The 17,261-nt window shown below is 34.4% G+C and overlaps 1 protein-coding gene across 1 annotated transcript in view; it reads left to right on the forward strand.

Moving 5' to 3' along the window:
- The window catches only part of PURG (purine rich element binding protein G), a 33,605-nt gene extending 17,251 nt beyond the window's left edge, over positions 1 to 16,354 (forward strand). Inside the window, 2 exon segments of the mRNA XM_031440166.2 lie at positions 15,321 to 15,354; positions 15,357 to 16,354. Of these exon segments, the coding sequence (XP_031296026.1) occupies positions 15,321 to 15,354; positions 15,357 to 15,424 (102 nt within the window). The 3' untranslated portion in view covers positions 15,425 to 16,354.
- The last annotated feature ends 907 nt before the right edge of the window (positions 16,355 to 17,261 follow it).

Genomic DNA, 17,261 nt, shown 5'->3' on the forward strand with positions numbered 1-17,261 from the left:
CTTCACTTAGTGTCACGCAGTCCTCAGGGCATATGCTGCCAACAACCTAGAATTTAGCCTTTCCTCTCTTTGTAATCTCTAGCAATAGGTAGGGTATTAACATTTTGCCAGTAGGAATCTTCAATGTAGTAAACGCGGACTGATAATCCCCCAAGTTCTGAGCCTTTTTTGACAATTATTTACCTACATTATCAATTTTAATATTAAATTTACTTAGAATTAGGAATACCTGTGTGCTAAATAGCTAAAGCTAGTTTTTATTATTGTTCTTCAAATAACGTTAAACTCTACTCCTGTGTAAGTGATCCTTTGGGTCATTAGGTAACTATGTGCGATTTGGTTTGTTAATCACCATTTATTGTTTGACTCATTTTTTAAAAAAAGACCAGATAGTACATTTAATGACATACCAAGCTGGGATTCAAGCAGTACCTTCCATTAAGGTGATTTGCTTCTGACCTGAGACATATTACATAAAATCTACACATTATTTGATGGAAGTTTTTTGTTTTATGTGGAAAAATATTAATCTTAGGTAAACTTGAATCCGGATTCTTAAATTAGATTTTTAATCATTTAAAAATTCTAAATGACAAGTTAGTTTTAATAATTTTGTTACAAAAATAACTATAAAATGAATGTGAGTGCCAAATTACTCACTGTATTTGTGCTATAATTTATGAAACCAAAACATTTTAGTTGTGTATTATTTGGACTGTTTCAAGCAACCATGGAATTTAAAAAATGCTAACGGCTCACCTTTGCCCTCCTGGTGTGCAGCAGCATGGTGTTGAGGTTAAGGGCACTGTGTTGTGTGTTGTGCCTTCTATTTGGGCTTGGGGCAGCTCATTTCATGTCTGTGGACCCCAGCTTGTTTATCCATCAGTGTGAGCATTGGATCAGAAGAACCTTTCGATTCTTGTATCCCTGGAATTGTTAAAACTACTCTTAAAGTTATGTTTGACTTCCTTCTGTGACCTCTTCTTATTTTTCTCCAGGTCCGTTATTTCATTTGACATTTATTGAGCATCCTTTCCTTCTTGGCATTCTTCATATTTAGTTACAGTTGCTTTAGTAAAGTGTTTCATTGTCCTGTTTCTGTAATTTGCCCAGTCCGCTTTTTAACCCTGTCAGTTAATTTTTTTATATGTGTGTGTATATGTGTATGTGTGTGTTTATCAGTAACACTTATCATTTGGCCCTGTAAATAGGCAGTTCTTCCAGTTCCAAAAGATTTTTTTTGGATACAGCCTAGAACTTGATTAAATGTATTTAAAAATGTAAACTTACTTTCCAATATAAAAGTCCTACCTCCTTAACTTGAATGTAAGTTTAAAACCAGAGACTGTTTTTCTTCCTCTTTTCTATTCCCCTCCACACCTGGCACTGGGCTGGTGACTTAAATCATCCCTCTCCACTTAATCACAAGTGTTCCTGTTCCTGATTTGTCTTTGAAATCTGGTTGCTTCAAGCTCACAGTACTTAAGGAACAAATCAAAGTGGTAACAGGTGGGAATGAAAATGATTATTGAAAAACCTGACGAGAAATACCATGTCATTTTACGTCAAAGACTGACTCACAAATTGAGGTGTGGTAGAATATGGAATCTTTTGTTTCCTGCCCATCCTAAATTTTACTTCAAGAATATTCTTTCCCTTGCTTAATAGATAAGTGATCCTGTTCCTGTAGTCACTCAGTGGCTACTGAGTGGCTGCTCTGTGCCAGCCCTTGTGCTGGGGACTAGAGATACAATGATTTACAAAAGAAAAATATTCCACTGCCATTAGCTTTAAGTACTCCGTGTTCAAAGTTATTTGATTCAAAGCAACTGTTGAAGTCTAATCAAACTGTCATTTTCCATTCAACACATGGTCATCTGATTATCTGCCACAGGCCCGGCAGTGTGTAGATATATGAGAAGTGTTTGGAGCTATTATAAAATGCTATATGTCATTTTCCCTTTAACAATGTATTCTTTATGATGAATCATCTACATTCTGTTACAGTGCTCAAAATACATTTCATTGATGCAGATTTAAAGAACTACAATAATACTATTTAAAACAGTATTTCTGTCTTCTCCATCCAAGTCACTTTTGATGTCCCAGGATAAAAATAATAATTCTGTTTCATCTCATGTGCCTACTGTGTTCAAGTGGCAGCGACTTCCTGAGTTCTAGATTGGAGATTGTGAAGCCCCATTCAGGCTCATCGTAAGACTGCTGGGATTACTGTGTGTGCATGGACAATGAGCTGGGGAGAGCATAAGGAAGGCGAGGAGTAGTAACATCGAGATCACATATTCGCCCTCCCTGCCCCAGGCCTTTGTATTCATCCTTACTTTCATTTTATTTCATTCTTATCACATATACAGTATCTTCACAAACTCCTTTTCTCTCCATATGTCTGGATTTACACAATCCATCAGTGTTCTTAACTGTGAATTACTCACCAGTGTCTTATCCAAATGGAATAAGCCTGATTCAGCCATAACTGTGTAAATCAGAAGTTGTAATAATTTTCACCGTAGGTTCATTGCAATGAAGAGCTGTTAATGGCTGAATTCAATTAGTTGTTGGTACAAAAGATCCATTTATCATGAAAGTTTTCCCATAACTGGGCATTAATTCTGAAATATTTTCTAATTAAATTAAATGTGAAAATAATATAGAATTTTAAATTATAATCATGTTCATATAATTTGACATATTTTTCAAAGTTCTTTCATATATTGGATCTCATGTCATCCTGATGAAAATACTGATTTACATTTGCTTAGTTCAGTATTACTAACGTCACTTAACGGATGAAGAAAAAAGGCCCAGGCAGGTTACACGATTTGCTGTAGGTCACTTAGCGATCTAATGAAATACCAAGGTTTATAAAGAGCCTATTGCTCATTAAACCCTTCATAATAACACTACGGAAATTTTAAAGTGTTAAACTTGAAATCAAAATTTGGTAGAATTAAACACACGTTTTTATAGCTAAATTAAATAGTTTTTTTAAAAACGGCTTCTAGGTGTTTTCCTGTTTTTTGTCACATCTTTTTTTTAGGCTCAATTCTGCACTGAATCTGTGATCCATTTTGGCCCTGGCAGAAGGCATAGCAAGTCATTATATTGGTGCTCATGTCTATGCAGAAGCCATTTGCCTGGATTTCAGCCTCTTTGCCTCTAGTAATTGAGATTTTGACCCTCTCTATCCTGAGCTTCGCGCCTTTGCGAGCCTTCCAGAACTTGTTCCTAATGACTGGAGCACAGATCCCTTCCTGTTCTGTCCACGCATGCCTTGTCAGGACACTGCATTGCCGTGTAGCCTTCAAAAAAATGTTATTTAGATAATTTAAGAGAGAAAACTCCTTCACTTGCACAATAAATTCTGTTAATAATGAAAAAATCAACTAGTGATTTTTTTTCTCTACATTCTTATGAACGAGAGATAAATGACCACATAATAAGTTGGAAGCTGGCTTTTTTAAAAACCTGTTTGAAAGGGATGGTCCAAGTTTTTATAAAATTAACTCAAGAACCCACAACTTCTTCATTTATACTGTTATTTGGTGGTAATATTTTAGAGTTCTGTGGTAATCTCATTCACACACACACAAAATTTAATCATGTTCACTATGTTGTATTTATTGGAGCAGAAAATCAAAATAATACATACTAGGAATATTTGAATTTCAATAGGATCGAAGGCATTGTGGTTAAAGGTCTATTGACTAGGAAATTCCATTAAATAAATGACCTTGTTCCTTAACCATGCTTTTGTAGCCTCATAGAGAAATTAGCAGGCTGAATTCTAAATTCTTACATGGAGGTTGAATTTCTCTCTGTATATATTTCTGTGGCCATAAAAGTTTCATGTTGGCTCAATCTGCACAGATCATCACATAGCTATAAATATAAAAAGGTCAATATGCCTAGGATTATGAAGAAGGAGCTTAACAGAAGTTCCACATTGGCTTTTTGCTTTGAGAGGAATAAAACAGCAATTTTAATTTAAAACAATTTAAGTTTAAGTAATTTCCCCCACCCCCTTAAACAACAGCAGTCATTCCAGCAGTATTTCTAGGTGCTGGTTCCCCACACAGTTATAAGGCAGTGTCATTGTCCTGGTACAATGATAGAACAGAACAGACTTTTTTGTCAGCCAGTCCTGGGTTCAAGTTCAAGTTCTGTCACCTATTGTGTAACTTGGGGCAGATTATATAACTTGATAGAGTTATTGTGAGAATTTATTCAGTAAGCCTTCAGTTTATACTTCCCAGTCACTCACCATATGCTGGACTATCACGTAGGTCAGGGAGATGTATCAATAGCAAAACATAAAATTCCTTGCCTCCCTGACCTTATATTCAGCCAAAATTCTCTTAAAAAAATTTAATGTCTTAAGATACACGAAGCTGTTAGCAAACTTTCTGTCATATGATAAGCATTTAATAAATATGAAAAACATCATCATTAATTCTTCCCAATCTATAAAATGGATGGTTCCCCAGAAAGTATAACAGAAGTTTGTGAAATTGGAAGGGAGCTGCCTCTTACCAGAGGAACTCCCAGGTATAGCAGGGGCAAGGAAGTTGGGCTAGTTATAATCTCTTAAAGCTGTTTTCAGTAAAATATAAAAGCACAATACTGTGTAGGCAGAAATTTCTTGGACAGGAAACAAAAAGCACTAACTTTTATAAAAGAAAAAAATTAACACTAGACTTCACCAAAATTAAAATTTTCTACTCATCAAAAGACACCATTAAGAAAATGAATACGCTATCCACGGGCAAGGAAATATCAAAGATGATTTTATTGCTGGAGGAAAACAGAACTGCTGTGTTTCATTTTTTAAAAAGATGATCATTAGGTAGTTTGCATAATTTGGGGACCAGTTGCCCCACTTACTAAAAGGATTATAATCACCCATTTTCTGGTATTGGTGTAAGTATCCATAGTCACTTGACAACCTGTGATTTTCTTGTCTTAATCTGCATCAGTTTTAATTTTTTTTTTTTTTTTTTTTTTTTGCCTGAAGGAATCTTTGGAGTAATGTAACCCTCATTTTATAACAAATAGGGAAAATATTAAACCTGTCATAGGGCTTGTTCAAAATCACGTAGGGGTGGGGATAGCTCAGTGGTAGAGTGCATACCTAGCATGCATGAGGTCCTGGGTTCAATCCCCAGCACCTCCATTAAAAAAACAAATGAATAAATAATTCTTAAAAAAATTTTTTTTTAAATCATGTAATGAGTCATTTCAGAACTTGAGCTAGACCTTCTTAAATGGTCCTTTCACTACCCAGTATCTACTTCTCTATTTCTTTGCTTTGAAATCAGTAGGTGGCATGTGTGATTCATTCAGAATATGTTTGTTCTCTTCTCTCAGCTAGAAGAGATTTCTCACCTATTTATTTTAAAGTTGAAAACTAGTACAAGATTGTGTTTGTGGGTCCCTTCTGATTTTGATAAAAACAGCGTGTTGATGGTTGATGCACGCGGCAACCCCTGCTTTCAGGACAGTAGAGGAACCATTATAATTGAGGCCCCAGTTACCGTCGTCAAGAGGCTCCTACAGACCATCATCTTGATCCTGAGCTTTTCCTCATTTCATATAATCTTGAACTATATTTTTTTCTATCTTCTAGCACTTGGTATTCTGTTTTTCTCTGGTACTTATGAACCTCTAAACCTCTTACTGTCTCAAAAAGTAATTTACATAAAACAACTATCCGTTCTATTAATTATGTAAATTTTATTGTCCACTCTAGAGAAGCAAACAGTATTCTTTATGTCAATTGAATTTATAAAAGGAAAATTTTATAGCTAAAAAATCTAGGTTATGGTGTATCCATTTATTATTGCTGTTTTCCAATTGTGTCAATTTATAAATATGTGATTTTTTTGTTGTTAACAGCAGCAGCTGCAGCAATAATGACACGGGACTTAGGAGTTTTGGCGTGTTACTTTTTTTTTAACTGAGTATGTGCCTATCCTTTTCCTTTTCAATCATACTGAATTTTTAATGTGCAGTAAGAAGCCACTGTGTGAGGGAAGAAATGACAATTCAAGGGAAGTGAAAGCATTCATTCATTTATTCACAAATGCTGATTGAGTTCCTCCCATAAGATAGGCACTGTGCTAGGGAAATTGCTTACTTTTTTTCATTCTCTTCCTCTGCTCTCAGGTGGAAATGATGAAGAGTAGTTAAATTAGATATTGTATATGTCTTTGTATGACATGTGGGTTTAAGACATCGTAAGTCTTTGGTGGGTTAGAATTGGAATTTAAAAAGAAATAATTTGGAGAAATGATGATCTGGCTTTTAATTACAGTTTTAACTTTGTCCGTGAATACTTGGCATCACTTGCAGATAAATTCTCTTCAGGATATTTCTGGGTTTTTTTCCTCAGAACCAGAAGAACTTTCTAACTTTATTTTTAGAAATGTTCGCTAGTGTAGTAGGGTTATTTCTGTAGGAAATTGGGAATTCGTTGACTATTTTGACTCTGATTGTAACCTCTTTAACGTTGATGAACTTGGCCACTTGGATTTAAAATGGTGATGTAATCATTATACATCAGGCCCTGGCGTTCAAAATGGTTTTAAAATGTGATACTATATATACACTTGGTTATGCACCAGGTAGCATAAGGTAAAATCTTGCTTCCTTCCTGCCTAAGTGTTTGAAGCTCATCGGTCTGCTTTAGATACTCGTGGGGTCCCACCAGTATTCACACATCTTTGGGGAACCAAAATAAGAGTGAAGGCCATGCTGCCATGATTACTTTTAAGTAGCATTGGGGCCAAAATTGTACTGGTTTTTTTTCTCTGCGATTATAAATTATTTGTTCTCACAGTCAGAAATCTGACTTGGAAAACCTTTTCTGTTCTGGGGTATTTTTAAAACATAAGACGTTTTATATCGTTTCTTAGAGCTGACACTTTTACTCTGGACCATAAAAGAATTCTTCTTAGTTTTCTGCAGTATAAACAGCCTGTTTTAGTTTGGTGCTCTGACACAAAGTCCACGTCTTCTGCAGGGGACTAGCCATGGCCCTCCTTCTAGGATATGTTGCTCTCTATGGGACAGTGTGAGGGCAGAAGTTTTGAAATGAAAAAAAGAAAAATGCCACCAGCTTTCATGATGCTTCAGCAGGAATATTATGTTTAGTCATAATGCTATTAAAGTATAATTTACATACAGTGAAATGCCCAGATCTTGTTATGCCAGTCAGTTTTGGCAAATATCAAGACAAAGAGCATTTTTCTCACCCCAAAAAGTTCCAATGTACCCCTTCCCAGGCAACATCCGCAATTTACCCCCTATTCCAACTTCCAGAAACAGTCACTGACCTGACTTCTATTACCACAGGTTACCTTTGTCTATTATAGAATTTCATTTAATTTAATGTGCATTTTTTGTATTTAACATCTTTCAGCCTAGTAGTTTGGAAATCATCCATGTCGTTGAGTTTATCAATAGATAGTTCCTTTTTATTGTTAATGATACTTTTTTTAAAACAGGCAAGAAAAGCAGATCCTCCCTGAGTATCTTAATTGAATCATGGCAGCAAACCTGTAGTAAGAATGGAGGCAACAAAGTATACCCTCTAATATTAATATTAATATTAAATGGCTCCTAACATTCAAACAACTTATATGTTATATGCATCAAGAAGTACTCTTGGGAGACTCTAAATTATTCTATTAAAAACAGAGATAATGCGCTAGTGCATGTCAGCAATTGCAATGGCCAAAGATTTCTGTTTCCTTTACTGCTTTGACCTCACAAAGTAATGTGAAAAATAATGCCAAATAAGGAGATACTTCTTAGGATATCTCTATTAGCAAAACATGCTGGAAGGAATGCTTTCGTTGTTTATCAATGTGGTGATGCCTCGGTAGTTTTTATGCACTCTTAAAGTTATATAATGTAGACTTTTGAACTCAGTTTTATGATTGGAAACTCATGTTGGTCCATAGTTTATATAAATGAAAGGAGAATGGATACAATGAAAGCAACATCCAGATTGCATTTTTGTTTTTCTAGAAGTTCTAATTGAATTTACCTAAATTTTGCCATTTTAAGCACAGCGTCATTGAGATCCTGGAGAATGGCAGTACATTTAAGCAGATTATATCATGCTTCTAGTGAGCCAGCATAAACTGTGTACCAGTAGATCTAAAGGAGGAATTTTTACTATCTGCTGTTGTCTTTTTCAAGAGAATCCTGTTCATACCAAAGAGGTGTCTGAATTTTGACATAACTAAAGGTGAGGATAAAGCTGGTTTTTGGCTGGTCCATCCCAGTCCATGCCATCTCCCATGGAGGATTCTAAAATGAGAAGCTGCAGAACCACAAAGAGGTCCCAGAACACTAAGTCACATACCAAGAGCATACGCAACAGGCACTTTCTTAACTTTATGGAAAGTTAGTATGTCATTTTCAGTGTTTATACAACTATTCAGCAAGGGAAAAAATAACCATATGGTACTACAGTGCTTGCATCAGTTCTATGGAAAGCCATGCAAATGACATGTTTTGCCGGATTACTGAGAGAATATTAGTAACAGTTTAGATTATTCCCATTTTATGAATCCCTCTTATCTACTTATTTTCTCATGTCTTTTACCTTTCTGCCTACCATTAAATACACAGACTTTCTTTCTCCCCTCTGATAATTATTTTTCTTTTTATGTTCCTAAATTATTTCACTACATTTGTGTTTCGATCTGTGAATTCCAAAAATACTGAAATGAAACTTCCCTTTAACATGACCTACTTTCGTGTAGAATTTGGCCTAAGTCTTATTTCTCATAAAAAGGCTGTTACATTTAAATTACCAAGAGAATCTCATTAGTGTAATTTAAACCACAAGGAGGACTCGCAGTACCTCATACTCAGCTTCGAGGGTATCTACTCTGAACTATGAAGACGATTAGCTACTTTTGAGCAGTAAGCATGAGTCCTCTAAGCAGTTCATCATTCTTTTGATTGTAGTAATTAATTTTAATTAACTGTCAATAATGTTTGTGGCCGTGTGGGAAGTGAGGCCATGGCCCTTGTTTCCATATAAGTAATGACGTCAGTTTAACATACAAAGACTAAAGAGATCTTTGGATGCGAAGTAAAGAATTATAAGCCTGATTTCCCTGTGAGTACATGAAGCTTGAAGGGTTTGAAAAGTCCAAGCTTAGCAGAAATTAAAGCTGATAATAAATCATTTTTCCTCTGCCCATGTATCTATGATTCCGACTAATAAAAATTAGATTTTTGCTTCTTAATTTTGGAATGAATAATGTTTTTACTTCTCAAATGTTCTAATTAATAGTGCTGTTTTTATTAACATGTTCAACAGTTTAGAGATTCAAGCTTCATAGTGTTACCATTTGTTTTTCTACTGGTGTGATTTAAAACCGTAACTCCGATTTTCACAAGAAATAATTTCACCTTCCTCTCTTTGAAATTGGAAATGAGGTCATGAATTGTACTTAATTGGCAAGATTTTCTCTTTAGAGGACACGTTCATGTAAAGTAGCGGGAGTAGGAGCAAGCTCCTAGCTACTAATTTTGCTGACAATATAAAGTATTATAATATCCACACTATACTGACATAATTTAAGTAGATTTATTCAGGATTTAAAAGGCTTTACACGGTGTTGTTTCAAAAGAGGGCATAATGACGGTTTAAAGAAAACTTTTAATACAGTTGTTCAAGAGTTCCAGAATATAAAACTCTACAAGGTTATTCTTTTCCTTAAAAAATATTTCTTTAATAAATGTATTTGAGCTTTAAAAAAAATGTATAATTTGATTACCATCATATCAGAGGAGGAACCAGATAGCACAAATTAGAGTTTTAGAGCTGGAAAAGCTTTGACATCCTCTAATTTAACCTCACCATTCTCCTAGCCCACTAAAATCTCTATCTTCTCAACTTTCCTGCGCTTATTTCCGAAAAAACTGAAGAACCCCTGGTCCCCAGTTCTTTTTGCCTTATCTGTGTAACTGTCTTTTCACTCCCTTCTAATATTCTCCATACTTGCCCTAAGGACTGCAGCTGTGAGGATTATTTCCTTGATTCTTTATGCCTGAATTAGCTTTAGAAGAGACTAGTCTATTGTATGCAGAAGCACAGCTTTTCACTTAAATACTTAGCAAAAAGCGAGGTGATTAACTCAAAGTTTTAGGAGGAGTTGTAGTCACAGCCAGTCATTGACACTCTGGAGGGCATATACCATGTGGACTTTGCCATCATGATTTAAGAGTGAGCAATTCTATCCTGTCATTTAAGATAAGTCATACTACCTACCCTCTTGTAGTAGAGATGCAAGAGTGGGCAAGCACAGCTTTTAGCTGCGGGATGGGGGCATGCGGGGGCAGTATGTGGAGGTTCTTTGCTCTGTTTTTTCAATCTCATTTCTCCTTCGTTACATGAACAAATATTTATTTTGCATACAGCATGAACTAGACACTCTGCTAGGTATGGCTATACAGCAGACACGAGCCAGTCTTTGGCCCCAGAGATACAGAGCATAGGGCCACACGGGATTACTGCCTTCAGGTGGGAGACGGTCACAGTGGGACGTGTGTTGTCCCACCACGGCTCGAGCCGTGTTACCTTTGCCCTCCTCAGAGGGATACAATGAGAAATGACTATTATAACAAAGTATGGTGCATTTGGAAATGAAAAGTGCTGTAAAAGAGCTGAAAAATAGAAAACAGAATTGAATTATATGGTCGGACTGGTTCTGGTAGGAATAATCAGTACATATGTCAACACTGTAGGACTGCTATCAAGGAAGAGCTAAATGAGGTAAATACAACTGCCCAACTTTTGCAAAATCAAGGAAAAAAAATCTGTGTGTATTAGCAAGAGAAATTGTGAAATCGTATTATTTGGGGTATTACATAAGCTAAATATAGTTGGAAAATCACATTTCGTATGGAGTTTCCACACATCTACAGCTTCTATTAAGACTATTTGCATTTCAATGTTTATTTGAAGTATTACTCTAAAATTTTTAATGTTACCACTATCCAAAACTATATATAGCTTACCAGCAAGAGATTAAATTCTCATACTCAGAAACTACAGGAAGGTTCTTTAAATTATATAGGTGGATATTGAGCCTTTCTGTGACTCACCTGTCGCATGTTGAGTTTGGGGGGAGTTGTCATCAGTGATTTATCAGGCCTGATCCTTCCTGATTTTACTTCTATGTTTTCAAAGTTTGCTACTTCTGTCAGAGGGCCAGGATATTAATTCCTATCCCATTCTACAGCCTCAGAAGAATTTATAAAATTGGGCATTTCTTTCATCTGCTTTTATGTAGTCATTTTTACACCCAAGATGAAGATTCTCAAACTGTAGAAAAAAAGGTCCTTTTTCGATAGTCATTTAATGTTCCATGACTAGGAACTAATCCTAATTTTAACATTACTTCTTTTATATTTTCACCAGCATTTTTCACCCTAATTAAATGAGACACTACAGCACAGTGTTTAGCCTGAGGCATAACAAAAGACAGGTGAGCTATCATTGAGAATCATGGTTTTACTTTCTCTGTCTGAACAGTAAAATGTTTTGTTTGCTTTGGTCTCCGTTTATAATGAGGTGACTCCCTAGTTTAACTTCATCACACTCAAACAACAAAACTATTAAAAATGTAACCTGACGTGCATGCCATTTATTTTTAAATATAAAGTAATATGATTATTACATGGTAAGGGGATTTTTTTTTTATTGTCTTCCCCTGATTTACCAAATTTAATAATATGGAGAACTTCTGCCACAGTTGCTTATTATTTTATTTATTCCATATGTTGATGCTTTGGTCACTAATGTCCTTTTGCCCTCATTATAGTACCTCTATCCATTTCTACTTAGCATTTCTACTTAGAATAAAAAGATAGAAGCATGAGAATTAATAACCCATGCATCAAACATTTTGCTGTGCTTAATACGAACAAACAATTAAGGCTAGAAACCTTAGTGTTTAATACTGTCTTCAAAACTCGGTTATTACATATATTGTTACTTCAGTGACTGAAGAGAGTTAAGTATATAATGTAGTCAGATAAACACAGGTTAACTATGTTTTTTAAAAAAGCATATGATGTCTGTGCATTGCATGGCAGGGTGTTACTAAAATTTGCCTAAATCAACTTTCATGATGTTTTCAGATTTTATGGGAATGCTTTAACTATACTTGGATTTGAATCTTCATAACGACAAAGGTTCTTAATAGTTATTTTTTTAAGACACTACACTGTTTTTAGAAAGTTATCATTCATCTTCCTGCTTAGATTTGTGCTAAGTTTGTGAAACTGTATTATACTATTTAAAAAAAAGGTAAAACTTTATATACTTAGATTTTGAAAAGTAGCATCGTGTATATTTAAAAAAATTGGGGGTAACTTGTGGCACTTTGGTAAAGGAATGTGCAATGATAAAAGTTTATGCCGTTTTAATTGTTTTTCAATTAACAGGAATAATTCTTACCAGACTTTAGATTCAAAACCAAACCCAATTTTAAGACTAGCACTTTTTTCCTACTGGTAGTTCCTGTTTTTCTAATTATATATAAAATATTTAACTTAAACCATTCTTTGCAGTGAGTTGTACTTTTCCTTCTCCATCCTAATCTCCAAAGCCTTTAATTTAAGGAATGTTTTAAATTAATCCAGTGGCAATTACAAAAGCATTTTAGATATTATGGCAATTTAATCTGACTTCAGTAATTTGCTGATAAAAATGAATTCCTTAAAAAGAATATTTAAACATTTTCATTGGTTTTCATTGATTATAACCAATTGAGTAGTTGATGTCCATATAGTCATCATTTATCTTAAAACCTGGAGCTGCCAGATTTTAAGTACACAGCTGTGCTTAAACACCCCCATATTCTCCAAAAAGAAATGAGAAAAAGAAATAGAATTCTGTATGATTAAGGCTATTGTATATATTTCTATTAGGTTATCAGTATTTTACTGTGATACATCCATGAGTATTAGAAGCAAAATAAAAGCAAATATAAATGCTTTAACATTAGGTGTTGGCATCAATACAGATTATGCATAAACTATTGCAATAAAAATATTAATTGTGCCTGTATTTGAAGACTTTATCTTAGATTTTTCTGTGGCCCTTTTCATTTAAGGCTGCACGATCATTTTAAATGTAAAAACAATAGACTATATGAATGAATGAAATGATGGCCTGTTTTCCATGGATTAAATATTCTGTTGAATTGGGGTGGGCAGGCATTGGCTGTTGTATATTATGACAAAACTAGATTATTCACAAGCAAATGTGAGTCTTATGTACAAATCACAGCATTTATAAATTATACATCTTTCCCTTTCCTCACAAGGTGAATTCGCAAGTTGAATTTTATCATTTTAAGCTACTAATTATTAAAAGTTACCCACAATGGATCAAAAGATTAAATTAAATAAGGACTACGAAAGAATGGTAATTAATAGCATAACCCCATATACTATCAAAGTTCTGATAACAATAAGTTTCTTATAAAGCCTTAAAATATTTTAGTGAAAAATTAATTACCTGGAAATGAAGGCACTTTACTACCTTGAACTAGCTATTTGTCTGTATAGAGCTTGTCTAAAATCCCATAAACTATTCTTTATCCTTTTGTAAATTTATCCTACTTATGTGTTTTTCTAAAGCTTCTTATAATAAAATGTAAAAATTTAAACTATTTTAACTGAACAGAAAATTGCATTACATAATATAACCAATGAACAATACAGAAAAAAAAAAAAAAACTCAAGCGTAACAGAAGTGTGTGATCATGGCAAAACCGTTAGTCTAAGTTAGTCTACAATCATTTAAGGTTAAAATGTTGTAAAATTTGAAGGCTTTTTCATTGAACAATTTTTAAACAGCTTTTATTTTTTAAATCTTAGTTTTAATTGATACTGCCTTGTTTTCAAGTGTTGATCAAAAGATAAGAGCAATCAGAACTATTAAGCCAGCCTGTCATTACTCAATTTTGGCTTAGTTGAGTCTTAATGTAACCCCAAAACTTTAAGAAATCAGTGTTGCTTCTTCTATGCTCACGCCAGCCTTGCCTGGCAAATTATCAGATTTAAATCAGTTATGTGGATGTGCTGCTGTGCAGAGCTGTTTCCTCTTCAGAAAATCAGTAGTTGGTTTAGACAATGGATTTGGCTCAGCAGAAAAAGCATAGGATAATTTTTTTCAAAAGATAAATTTTTTCTCAAGTTAACCCTTACATCTTTCTGACCTTTATGAGGATAGGCTAACTTGTATCCAAAAACGTGTTTCAACGGAAGAATATTTCAAAGCAAACAAACTTGGCTTTCTTTTTTGTTTGGGGGCAGTTCACCTAAGGAAAAAAACCATTTTTCTATAATTTTACTTCTTTTTAATCCTTTCTAGCAGCCATTTTCCTATCACTAATCTTAAATGTTTTATCGAATGTAAACGCTGCTTCGCAGATGCTGACATCATTACATGGTACAGAAAGAAGTCAAGTTTACTAGACATCTGCTCTTACCAAGGAGAGACTAAAGATAAATTCCATGTCAGTTCTTTGGTTTATTTCTTTGTTTCCTTTTTTTAAATAAGATATATTAGCCCAAAGGTGTGTTAATGTCCTGGCATGAACAATCTTAAATGTAGATCTATTGAGTATTTTGTGATGCTGAGTAACAGACTTTTCTCAAATCTCTGTGATGCTAAATATTTTCCTTAGAAGGTTTTTCTTTAATGTTAGATTGTTGTTCTAAAAGATGTTGGTCCTAGTGGGATTTTTAAAAACTGGGAAAAAAAATAAACGCATGTATTACAAGTATAGAAATGGTGAATTGTAAACTTACCGTATAATACCGATTCTATTTTCAAAAATGTTTTTGCTGTTAAATATATACAACATAAAAATTGCTGCCGTACTGTAATTGAGTACTTTTTCTTAAATGACCCTGTTATCACTATTCCAGAATTAGAAGTTGGGCAGATGTATGATTGATTCATGTGTCTGCATAGATACTTCAAGGTATATTCTTCTCTTGGCAAGTAAAAATATTTTTTCCTTGGCATCAATGCATTGAGATCTGAATATACCTGTATCTACTCCTACTGCACAGTTTTTATACAGTATCTTCAAATATGCCAAAATTGGCCTAGACACGACTTAAAATTGAGGGTTTGTTACATGCTTTCTAACAGAAAGGTTTTCAATGATATTCATTATGGGTTTGTACTGTGAAAATACTGAAATTCCCTTTAAAATGTCATATATGCTAAATTTAAATTAATATTTTTTCTTTAGCTCACAAATTACCCTAAATCCAGAGAGAATACCAACCCTTTCACTGTTGTCAAATCCAGCATAAGGAACAGCCCTATGACACCACAAAAACAGTTGAGGAATAACTCTTATGTTACACTTCAGAATAAAGGCATTCGGTGAAAGAAATGAACCCAAGTTCATCGTGAATTCGAGGCTTCTGTACTTGACATTCCTCCACGGAAGGGAAGACAAAGTGTCAACACCATTGGCATCATTTTCAAACTTAAGTGGAATACCTTCCACCACACTGGAGTACTTCTTGACTCTGTCAGGTTTTTTGTTTTGTTTTGTTTTGTTTTGTTTTGTTTTTGTTTTTGTTTTTGTTTTTGTTTTTAATTCATCAAGCCTGTCGTTTTCAAAAAAAAATTTGTCAGCATTGAGGTAGAGAGACATAGCTTTGAAAATGCTTTCTTAAGAGATCATGTAACTCTATAACTCTGAATTTAAAAATTGAGGAGGAGGGAACATTTCAACCCGCTGCCTCTTACAAGAAACCTGTTTTTAAATCTGTAACTGCTTTAGTGTTAACAGGGTACAAAGTGTTTTTTGTCCTGTATTGTACTTAAAAGTTTCTCATTGATTGGTGATTGTATTGTACTGTATGAAAACAAGTCATAAATTGCCTTGTATTGTTTATAATAGACCATACCACGTACTACTTCAGTTTCCATGTTCCAAATTTTTCAGTGATGCATGTTAACAGTTAGGTCCTAAAATTCTGTGGTGCTAATTCTTCCATATCCAATGGTGCTTTTGTGGATGCTAACTGCACACATGCTGAACAAAGCTTGAAGTTTAAAACTTTCCTCCCTTCCTCTGTTTATATGAAGTACAATAAAATAACTTGAATTTGTCTCAAAGTATCACTGACAATCTAATAAACTGGTTTATTATGTGTGATTAGTTTGTATTCTCAATTATTTTTTCAGAAAGCAGGTTAGTACTTCTGGGCCCTCATGTCAACCAAAAGTCGGTCTTACCAAATGTGTTTATTTTGCTTTTTTTTCATTTGTGCCCCCAAATTTATGGTATCTTTAGGAATTTAATCCATTTGGCCCCTCTTCTAAAGTCAAGTTTAGATCAGATCTATAAAAACTAGACCTAACAGATCTGGAAATGTCAGTTGAGAAGAACAAAATCTTCCTGAGTGCCTATTTTAATACTTTACTAATAAAGTTTTATCATCTATTTGCTGTCATCTGGTTCATGAGACAACATTTGCATGGAAGCAAGTATGCCTTCACGACTTTTACTGCAACGCAAATGACACTGAAAAGGCCATTCCTCTATGCTGATATTTAAAGTCTCTCTCTATGCATCTATGAAAATAAGGACAAAACATCAAATTGGAACTTTCTAGAACAAGCTGATATCATGTGCCAGAATGGCATAATAGATAACCCCATGCAGTGGTTTCACTGGATTTTTAATGTTGCATTTGCACTAAGAATCACAGCATTAGGACAAATGAAGTTGCTCCTCTGTCTTCATGAGGGCAGAGGGCTGTTTCTTCTAAACCAGAGATAAACTCAGTATGAAGACAGGGTGCAAATTTGCACACTGACTTCGGCATTTTTCCTAAGCCATGGGTAACCTTAAATTTAAAAAGAGAAGATCAAGATAAATCTATAAATCTCATCAAGCAACCATCATTGATCTCAAAAAGAAGGTGATCAAACCTGTTAATCTAATCGAATGGGTTCACGACTGAAATGACATCCCCACACTCCGATGGCTCTTTATCCTATAAAGAGTGTAAGCTACAGTAATTTTGCCTCAAATAGTTATTAAGTTGTGTCTAACTTCTAACATCAGAAAATGAAGTTTGGAGAACAGAGCCCTTGTGAACACTGGGTTTGCATTTCCATGACTGTCTTGAACAAGTGCAGCATTTACTAAATCACAACCTCTCCCCAAAGA

Source organism: Camelus dromedarius, chromosome 22 (assembly GCF_036321535.1).
Source record: "Camelus dromedarius isolate mCamDro1 chromosome 22, mCamDro1.pat, whole genome shotgun sequence".
Classification (NCBI taxonomy): domain Eukaryota; kingdom Metazoa; phylum Chordata; class Mammalia; order Artiodactyla; family Camelidae; genus Camelus; species Camelus dromedarius.